The sequence below is a fragment of the Octodon degus genome, unplaced genomic scaffold, assembly GCF_000260255.1.
Source record: "Octodon degus isolate 3935 unplaced genomic scaffold, OctDeg1.0 scaffold00046, whole genome shotgun sequence".
Classification (NCBI taxonomy): Eukaryota; Metazoa; Chordata; class Mammalia; order Rodentia; family Octodontidae; genus Octodon; species Octodon degus.
In genome coordinates, this window is record NW_004524622.1 from 579891 (window position 1) to 591071 (window position 11181).

General features: G+C 38.5%; 1 protein-coding gene across 1 annotated transcript in view; it reads left to right on the forward strand.

The window, feature by feature from the left end:
- The window catches only part of Cabcoco1 (ciliary associated calcium binding coiled-coil 1), a 116961-nt gene that overhangs the window by 100321 nt on the left and 5459 nt on the right, over positions 1-11181 (forward strand). The window contains exons 6-7 of the mRNA XM_023716242.1: positions 10327-10449; positions 10865-11005. Of these exons, the coding sequence (XP_023572010.1) occupies positions 10327-10449; positions 10865-11005 (264 nt within the window). The remainder of the gene's footprint in view (positions 1-10326; positions 10450-10864; positions 11006-11181) is intronic.

An 11181-nucleotide genomic window follows, 5' to 3' on the forward strand; every position in this document is an offset into this window, starting at 1 on the left:
TACTTAAAGTCTTTCAGTTCTAGGTTCTTCATCTAAAGAAAAAAAAAATGAGGTCAACAAAACCTCTTCTCAGGTTATAGCATGACTTGAGGAACCTAAGATTGATGATGTGTGTTCCCACCAGCCCAGTGTCAGTACCAGAGGACGTTCTCAGTAAGCAAGGGCTGCTGTTTGTGTCATCCTTGCCTCTTATCTTCTCTGATGGTAGCAAAGGCCTCCACAGTGCCATTGAGGATTTCTCCACCTTTTTCGGGAATGGGGCTAGTGGGAAAATGTGGCTGGGAAAACTGTGAATTGTGGTGTCCAGTAGGGTATCTCAGTAGCCATCCGAGAGATTTTTTTGATGTGATTTTCATCAGGAGCTAGGTGCAGGAACAGCCTCTGGAGAACTCTGCATAGTTTGAAACTACACTTTGTCTATGAAACAACCAGCAGGCATATGCACTAGCTTGTCAGTTAAAAACAACTGTCAGTGTAATCAAGTCAGGGCATATTTGGTTGTTTGACACTGTGCTGATCCAGTAGATACTCCAGGCCACCGCTGATAAGTAGAAAGAGTGGTGCTGCAATGATGCAAAAGCATGGCCACCAGCTTGGTTCCCAGGTGGACTCACATTTCATGATGCACTTTTTAAAACTAATTATAGCTGATCAAACAAACTAGGTAGGGCTGGGGAGGTAGCTCAGTAGAATAAGCGCTTGCCTGGCAAGTGCAGAGCCCTGAGTTCAATCCCTAGCACCACAAAACAAAAAATCTAGGTAGCCTGGGGTTTTGTATTTAAGAATGGATATCCTGGTGGCATATTCAGTGTACAATAAAGGCTTCCCGTGGTCAAAGACCTAGTACTCCCTGCTTTCAAATTGTTTCCCCAAAATGATAGGAAATAATCACGTATCCATGGCTGCAACTCCACATCAGGATGACAAATTTTGTGCAAGAGGTATGTGAAATACTCCCAGGACACAGGAAGAAAGGCAAAACACCACTGCAGTGAATGGTCTGACTTTGGAGGCCAGATGGAATACTGACAGGCGGGGATGAGGGAAAAGAAAGCCAGGAGCAGAGTCACCGGTCAAGCAGGCTGCAAGGCAGCTTCCACCAGGCTTCTTTGCCTTGTTTGCTTGTTTGTTCAGTTGGCTGGGTGGGTGGCTGGTTTTCTACTCATCTAACAAATGTTTACGAGGCACAAACTATCCAGGCATGCGTTCCAGCCACAAAACTTTTAAGCAAAGGGTGAGTAGCCCATTCTAGCAAGAGCCGAAGATCTCTGAGGGAAAGAGGGTGCTTTTGATGGCTTCAAGATGGACATTGCAGTGGAAAATAAGGGTGCAGCTGTGTCAGACACCATGGAGGTGTCCCCAAGGAGTGGAGCTTTGTGGTTGACTTCATGTCAGAAAGAGCAGAGAGGGAGTAACTGCAGATAACCACAAGGCTTTGAGTCTGCTTATTGGGAAGCTGGCGATGCCATTGAAGATAAGGATGAGGGGAGGAGAAGCAGGTTTCAGAAGATAATTAAGTAGAAATAAGTGGACAAGCTTCAGCCTGTCTAAGATTCCAGTAAGCGCTGAGTACGTAGTCCAAATATTCTTCCTCATTGTGACAGAAAATAACTAAGTCTGGGGATCTTCACAGGCTGGAGACTTCGGGGCTTTTGTATATAAAAGCCACTTGACATCTGGTGACATAGGATCTAAAATCTGTAACTGGAGCCAAGATGACCTGGTCCAGCTCCTTAACTTTACAAACAAAAACCTCACTCTCTGACCTACTCTCTACCAAGTAGCAGCGCTAATCCAGGATTCTGAGTACATATTTAGTGAAAAAAAAATATAGATTTCTCAAACACTCCAATCCAAAATAAAGATACTACCTACATGTTTTCAGAGTCCTGGTTTGTTTGTTTTTTAACTGAACTAGCATGATGTACAGATTATAGGTGAAAGATCTTTTCTGAGAACTTCTATTGCTAGATACCCCATTGTCCATGAAATCAGTTTTGTACATAATGTCTAAGATTTCACATTTCCCAAAAAGCCCCAGAACCTTAAAGTACCTAGATTTGTTCTGTACAAAGGAATTAATAACTCTTCATGTCACTGAAATGGCACGAGCCAAGTATAGATTAAGGACCTGCCTTGCATAAGAGGAAGGGCTTAGAAGCTTCTTTAAAAGGGCCTGTTTAGAGGACGGCAAATACAGAAAAGCAACTGGCAGTGGTATCATCCTCCAAAGCAAGAAAAGCTTTTGCTGACCAGAGAAGAGGGCCTGATGGGCCACATAATTAGTTACTGGGGATTAAAAATAAATAAATTGGGGGCTGGAGAGAGCAATGTGGAGAGGGAAATATTTTTAACTGTGACAACATGTTTTTTAGTAATAATTTATGATCCTATTAGAGGAAAAGGAAACACACAGGCTATGAATGAAATATCCAAAATGTAAGCCTCATGCCTTCTGCAGACTTTCTTTAGTTAAAAATTAAGACTGAGGTTGACTAAAGTAAATCTCTAAATGTCCATGGTCTCTGATTTCCTTAACGCTAAGCGTTACCAACTGATTTACAACTTCCTGTGTTGTTTTTCAAATCTATATTTGTCAGCACATTTTTTAATGTCAGATTACTTAAAATAGATATTTTAGGTCTCAGAGGTCAGGAATAATTATAATGACTTCTCTAAAGATTTTATAGCATTTTATAAACATTTTAACTTGGCCAAAACAAACTTTGTATTTCTAAATGAAATTCATTTCAATGCAGGCTTAGGAATTTTTTTCCATTTTAAACTGATGACTCCAGAACTGAAGTAAAGTTCAACCAATGTGCTTTGAAGTTAAGTAAATTACACATATAGCTTTCTCCAAATAATTTCAGCCTCCTTTTATTCAGGCAGTTTCAACTGGGAAAATAACAGAAAGTCTGTGGGGAAAAAAAAAAAAAGACTAAAACCAAGGACATAGCCTTGTTCCATTGTAGTTTCTGTTCTAACCACTATAATTTATTATCTCACACAATTTCTGCAAATTATAGGTACTTGTTCAAAAAATTGTGTTCTTGAATTTGAAAGCCACGAAATAGCTTCGTATGCACAAGTAACATAGAAAAGCAGCACAGGTAAAATAAAATTTACAAATTTAAATTAGATAGTTGAAAACAGGTTCTCCAAAAAAATAACTGCATGACTCATCTTTATTGTTCGAATGGACTGATACTGACATTTAATTTCAAATCATTAGAAAAGGGATCATTTAGAGTACTTCTTCAATTTAAAATGTTAAATCCCTCAAATCTTGCGTCCTGAATGAAGCCAAACAAAAATTTGTGTATGACTGCAGTTGTTTGAGATCCTCTACATTGTAACTAGAGGCTCTGCCTTGGAGAGTAGAATGCAGGAGGCTAAACAAACATATTACGAGGTGGCATCTGAACACTCTTTTTGAAAAGCATTCAATATTTTCCAGTTATTTATAATAGAAACTTAATTCTGACTCACTCAAAAGAAGTTGCCAGTTAAGGTCACTCTAAGAGCCAAAACTACAGTGCTGAACTTACTCTTTTCAAGAGCTTATCTGAGAAACACAGAGAACAAACTAGAAGAGATAAATAGGAAACAGGGAGCATTTCAAATATGTCTCCAAATTACAAATTCCATTATTTTAAAAGATTTTTCAGCATACTGTATATGCTAATTGGTTTCAATTATACTACTAGTTTATCTTAGTTCATTGGAAAGAAAGATTTCTGTTATTATGTTTCCTTTTTGTAAGAATCTGTTTGGTTTGTCTTCCATTGGAGTAAGTACTTTGAAGATAATGATCCAGAGTGTAATAACTATTGTTGTTCTCTTATTATTTAATTAGGAGATTCTGTTTTATTTCTTCAAATATACAAAAAGAACTCAGATCCCTCATTTTCACAAAAGAATGCCTAACAGACACATTAAAAGTCTGCCCTATAATAGTCTTAACTCTTAATTTTTAGTGAAACTTGTTGCAGGTGGTTTTGGGGAAGTGAATTCAGGCTAGGCAATCACAGGCCACATTTGATGCTGAACAACAAAAGATAATCAGAGTGATTGGGTGGGAGGGGAGAGAGGAGGCGGGTCCTCTTATTTGGAGAGTCAGCTGCAAGCATGCTTTCTTAGTGCTAGGTGACTCACATTAGGTCTGACTGTAACCCCTGGCTACCTGACCATGTCCTGCTCTCTGGCTCTCAAAGAGAACGTGCTTGGGTTCAAGGAACTCCTCAGAAGTACAGCCCTGGTTGGACACTTGATATTTTAAAGACTGTCACTGTGTAGAAGCAGAGTGAGGGCATGTCCTCAACAAATCTGAGTAAATTGGGCTGCCTGAGTGATGCCAAGAAGTATGTACACAAATCATGTGGACCACATCCTCGGACACGGCTACTTTAGCCTGTCAAATGTCTGAAAATGATGCCATTAGACACATGATCCTTTCAATAATAACAGTAATTATAAATAATAATAATAATATACTTTGAGGTTTAATAATACCTTCCCTTTGAAGAACTCCCAGCACTTTTATCCACATTATCTAATTTGTGCTTAAAACAATTCGATGAAGTAGCCAGTAGTAATTATCCTTATGTGCCTTTTACAGATGGAGAAACTGAGGCCTAGGGATTTTCTTAGCATCACACAATTAGCAACAGAGTCAAAGCTAAAGCCTGTGATTCCGTGATCTGTCTTTCAGATTATTGCACTTGTAGAAAATATCTTGGTGCCTGAAAGACAGCAATATCTCCCAGAAAATGTGTGTACAAGAGTGGGGTCAAAACATCTTTTCTTTTTGAACAGCATACACATCACAGGAAGGTAGTCCTTTTCTGATTCATTAGAGAGGATTTCATCGTCTGAGGTCATGAAGATGGGAGTACTCAGATTTCCTTCCAAATTGCTGTATTGGCCTTAAACAGAAGTACATTTAGAAATAAAAATACCTAAAATACTCTCTAATCCATTTCTTTAATTACCCAACTTTTTAAAAAATGGTTTTAAACCCAAGTCAAACAAGATCAAATCAAGATATATAAATGAAAACGGGCACAAGGTGTTAACTGGAGTTTTCTAGCCAGATTGCAAATGGGTCTGTGTGGCTGCCAACTGGATTCCTCTCGCAGCTTCAGCTGGAAGGGCAGCCTTCATTTCCTGTCCCGACTTGCGCCATGTTGCCGTTCCCTGCTTAGGTGATTAGCATGTGTGGATTTGATGGTCTCAAAGCTCTATTAAGTTCTAAATGTTCAAACTACCACTTCGCTGTGGGTAAAAATAGAAGTTGCTATTAGATGTCTATTCATACCCTGCAGAAGCCTGGCAACATTTTGAACCTTTTCAAAATGTAAATACTGCATATTAAGCATAGGAAAGAAAATTAATGTGCTGCATTTGCAAATTTATTTCCAAGTCAAAAATGCAAAGGAGGAGGAGGAGGACTCTTACAACAGAATTGAGATTCTACATTTACAGGGAATAAGACATTTGTAACGTCCTTAACACAAAAGAAAAATACTTTAGAAGTAGATTAATTAGCTTCTCTGATAAGCTTAGCTTTTGAGTTTCTTTCCATTTCATTTCAAATTTATGGTCTTGGTGTGACATTAGTCCAGTCTACTGCATCCCGCAGGTGGAGTTCATCTGGTTTGTTACTTTATGTGCAGTGCATTGTGGGCAATAAGTTACAATTTTTGGTTAAAAATTTCCAGAACCACAAAAATACTTCTTAATTCGACTTGCAAATGAGTAATGCCTTTCTTGGGGGGTGGGGCTAGTTAAAATATTACAGGAATTTTTGTGCCTCTTTCCTTTAGTTAATAGTGGAGAGAGTTGGCAATAAAGTTTGCTTTTGAAACTTTGACATATTTTAGTTAGTTCTGATTTGCATATGAAGTCATCCTCTGACAATTCCAAACAAATGTCTTTTCAAACAAACCCACTTTTTTGTCTGTGCAGCTTTGGCTCCAAGAGGACTGAACAGATTTATCTTGCTTTCTACCATTCATGCTAGTAGAAAGTTGTAATTTCAATGGCATTGTTAATATCTTGAATAGTTTAATAATAGATTTTAATAATTTAACAACTACCACCTCAATTAAAGATTTTATTGGTATAACATTACCCATGAACCACATTTTCTCCAAAAAAAATTTCCAAGGAAAAGCAATCTATTTGTGTCAATACCATCGATAATATTAACCCATGAAGGAGAAAAGATATTTATTTATTTTATTAAAATAAAACAATGTTGAGATAAAATCTTTACATGACTTCTTTAACATACAAAGCTTTGAAGCAGAGTTCAGTTCCCATAAGCATGTTTTTAGACCCAAACTGACCCTGTACTTAGTTCCAGAAGGTCAAAATTCTTAGCATTTATTCCCCTGGTAGATGTCCAATTCATATTAAGTATACAAATCTTTTAAAGATTTCAAGTGATTTCACTTGGCTTACAAGTAAAGATCTTACATTCTTCATAATTTCTGATGCTGAAATTTTTACTTAGAAGGATTTGATTATGCCAAAAAGCCACTTACTTGATATGCCTTAAATACCGTAACACAATTAAAGGCAAGCGTAGGTTGCGAGCACTCTTAAATAACACTGACACAATGTGCGCATAACTTACAATATAGCTAACTTAATTTTCATGTAACAGATAACATCTGGGGGAAATGTGCATTGGTAAGTTATGCAAAACTAATTTTCGAGTGACCACATCTGTGGATGGTCTTTAGCGTGCGTTCACTTAACAGTCCATTATTTTGTTTAGAAATCTATTCTCTTCTTTATTAGAACTCTTAATGTACTCACCTTGGTTCAAATGGTCTACTCATTATCGGAAAAAAATACAAATGGCATTCACATGGAACAACAGGATTGTTTTTATTGTGTGCATTTGTGCGCAAGCATTCAGAAATGGCAAGAGGGGCACATTTACTGCTTTACATTCGAAGTAATATTTAGGAAGTATTTGAAAGTCAAGCAAAACCAATCATTTGGCCAAATGGATGTATGTATATAATCAGAAACTCCTGATTTTTAATCTCAGCATTAGGCCTGAGGCAAGTCACTTAAAGGCCTTCCTTTTGTTTCCTGATGTTCTGGGTGCCTTTGTCCTATGGAAATAGAGGTTTGCGAATTCAACTCCCCAGAAGAAGCGTTCTTTTAATAAACTTACTTGATACCCTTTCTGTTTTTATTTTTTCAAATTTAAGAGGTAACACATTAGACTTTTGAGGAAAAATATGAGACAATTAGAATTCTACAGGAATGTATAAAAATAGTTATAAAACTAGCTTTATTTAATTTGCTTCAACTATTCATAGAGTTGAGGAAATTATAATGTTCTTTCAGAAAATCTAACTTATTAAAGCTGACCATGTCTTTCTGTTTTAAATAGATTTTATTACAGAACCAGTGATGTTGTAAAACATGAGGTTTTGTTAAAAAAAAATACAAAGGCCTAATTGTATTTTTTAAAGAAAGTATTGCATCAGACGGTTTCATTTAAGCGTATTTGCTGGCTCTGTGTTCTCGCCACAATTATTGATTCTAATTTTCCTTAAACTTGTTTTTCAAAAAAGGCTACTCATTTTTAATGGGGAAAAAAATCACTTGATGCTTCTGGGCATTATGTTTATTTCAAACTACATATTGGAAAGTGGACTTTCTTATTCTTAATGAATCTTTATTTTTACCTCCATCTAAAACTGGGACATTTCTTTTCCTTCTAGTAAGTCACTAATGTAAAGAAATATATTTCTGTATAAAACTGAAAAACATAGCTAGGGTTTGGTTCATTAATAGTATGCAAACTGCCTGAAGAAAAGAAATTCTCACCCCCATTTCAGGCACAAATTAAGTCAACTTAATAGTTAGATGAGCTCCACTTGCAAAAAAAGGAAAGAAAAGCCAGGCTCTCGGCCAGAACTCAGTTTATTGCAATAAGTGGGAAATTCATTCTACTAAAACAAATGGTGATGTGGAGACATACAGTTCCAAGTTTCCAAGTATGTACCCAAAAGACACACACACACACACACACACACACACACACACCCCAGGAAACTGATAGTCGGTGAGTAATTCAGATGAACTGTATAAAGGAACGCAGGCCACAGGGGTGTGAGGCATGAAATGAGAGACTGGAACACAAATGTCTGCTTGCATTCAAGTGCGTGAGCTGATGGGAAAGGACCGACGAGGGTGGACGGTGGGATCTGTTATCACCACAGTGGAGAGGCTGTCTGTGGAGACCTGCGCTGGGGGGAGGGCCAATTAGCACAGAGCTCTGTCTTGTATATAGAAAAGCAGAGCAGTGAGACAGATATGGTGACCACACACATGATAAAATTCACTTCATTGAAAGAAAATAATTTCCCTGTGAAAATCAGCTCATGATACTTTCTCAGTACCTGAAATAAATTCAGGAAATGCCAAATCTTTGTTCTTTTCAATATCTCACTTACACCCCTGTACCTCAAACCTTGCTTTTTCCCACATATTAGTCTTTTCCACCAAGTAAATGCTTCAGCATTTTCCCTTCTCTCTGACTCTCACAAGCAGCTTCTTCTTTATTGCTGTCTTCTTTTCGAGCTTCTTTTCCATAAAGAGCAATAGAAGATGTGGTACACCAATGCCAGTGTAGTAGAAGAAGGTGTAGGTAATTCTGTGAGAAGATGAGAATGCTTGTACACCCACCTTAAGATACGGCTTCTAAATAGACTGAGAGAAAAGAACTGTTCTGACCTGCTTCTCTGTTCTGTTCTCATCAACATTTAGTCAACTCCAAATAAACAATCTGGGAATGATGTCATCCAACTGAATAAAAAGTCAGTGCTTCATAAGATCAATAACTTCCGAGGATGGCAACTTGATGACATATTACAGTTTACTGAAAACTGCACAGGGCAGGAAGTGAGCACACCAGGGTTTAATTCCTAGTTGTGTCAAAGGGAATTGTTTGATACTGAGCCATTTAGCTTTTTGGCTTCCAAGTCCTTTTGCCTTTACAGTTAGAACACTCCAGAGCTTCTGTATATTTACACTAGGCAACAACTTCCTGTAAACTAGAATTAAAATCAGTAATACAAATTTAGTCCAAAATGCATACACACGTTAGAACAAGAAATAACTTAGCTTCTGTTCCACTTCAAAACATACCTCAATCAAAAAAATGTAAAAAATGGAATGTAACTTGGAAGTTTGTATGACATGTTACAGAGAAGTTAAAAGCCAGTGTGTGATTATTTCATGATTTTTCTCTGTGCTTGATCAAATGGTCATTTTTCAATGAACTTAGGCATTTCTAGAATTTAGTCTCCAAACCTGTAAGCTTGGGGTCTGGCTTTCTCAGCAAGCAGTGAGCAACTTCATCTCTGAGCTGTAATAATAAGCTCATGAGAATTCACTATACAAAATGGAACCGTTTATTGATTTATGGTAGGAATGCAAGGGGCACAAAAGCCAGAACATGCAAGTGGGCATGCCTTTACAGATCAATGGAGATGGGAAATTAAATTATGGTCAAAATGTTGCTTGTTAACCATGGAATTAGAACAAGAGGAACTAATTAAATGATTCAGATGTTTAATGCTGTTAGTTCTCTCATCTCTTCTTTCTCTATCCAAATTATGGTCGGATGGGCCCTGCCAAAGTTGACTTTGCTTGTCTTTTTTCTCCACTTTCAATATTGACTACCACCCTCCCTCTGATTAATGCCCTCTTGCTAAAGAGTTGTCAAGTGCTTATGGTGAAGTCTTGCCTGCCCGCTGGGTTTTCAGTAATCCCTCTAAACTGCAGTGGACTGACTGGCTGCACATACTAATCTTCAGGGCTTTCATGTCCTCCCCATTAAGCTCCTCATGGCCACTTTATTGCTGCCCACAATCAAGGCTGCATTCTGCTGCATGATGTCCATTCACACAAGGCTGCCATGCAGTACTACTATCTGCCAGAACTGGAGAGGAGGTGTAGGGCTTTTAAGCTGCTGGCTCTACCTACAGAGAGCATGGAGCCTCTGGTGCTGAGGGGAGGACTGGGACTTGAAACAAAGCACAACATAGAACCCGGAACTCCAGAATACAGATGGAGATTAGCATGACAATCTAGGAAAAGAAAATGTAAACAAGCAGTCATGGCACTCCTAGAGCACCAGATAACCAAGAGGTCAGTAGCAGCAAGAATCCAGAGGAGATAGCCTACAACATGATGCCAGGCTTGGAGTATGGGAGAAACATAAGGCAACTGGAGGAAACTGGGGTTACTCACTGAACGCTGTCATCATTCAGCTTTCTTCTTCCTTGCCAGCAAGTAATAGAAATCGTCAACCCTGCAGGAGGCCCTTTACCAGGACCTCTGGAAGAAGGAATCTCATTAGATATTTACTCAAAATTCATAGAGCCACCTCCAACATCAGATGAAGAAATGAAGGTAAGATTTCTTTTGTATTTTCACTGCCACCACCAAGGAATTACATTCTTAGGGGTAGAAAGGAAAAACAAATGTTCTTCCATTTTCTTTTCCTCTGACTATTCTCAGACAGATGTAAATATTTATGGTAGCACGGATTCCAAGAAGGGCAGCTGGGGCAGTTGAGCAACTTTAAACTTCTCTATCTCATACTCCCTAAACTCTACTTTCACTTTTCCAAAAGTAACCACCGTCTTGACACCGAGGCTGACTGTCACAATTCCCATAAAGAATAAAAACACTGCACAAGGTAACATCAAATCAAGACCTCCTGGGCTGACATCCTTCCTGTATGCTATCCAACAAAACGTGAGGTTAACATCAACCACTGAATGCTCCACAAATTACTTGACTGTTGCTTCCATTCACTATTTAGGGGTTGGATCAAGAGCAAGGCCTTGAGGAGTCCCAGCCAGAACCTGACACTTTGGATATGGATCCTCTAGTTGGCTTCACCATGGAGGACGTGAAGTCCGTGCTGGCCCAAGTCACAGATGATGTGTTAAGAGACATTCAGGTACTGAGTACTGGTAGCTTACTCACTTTGTTACTGGGTAACTAGTAATCCTCAGCTTTCATGCCTGCGTATGCTGCCAACACTGTGCATGCAAGAGTGAAGCATGGAGAAGTCCAGTGTAACACACCCACATGCAAGAGTGAAGCATGGAGAAGTCCAGTGTAACACACCCACAT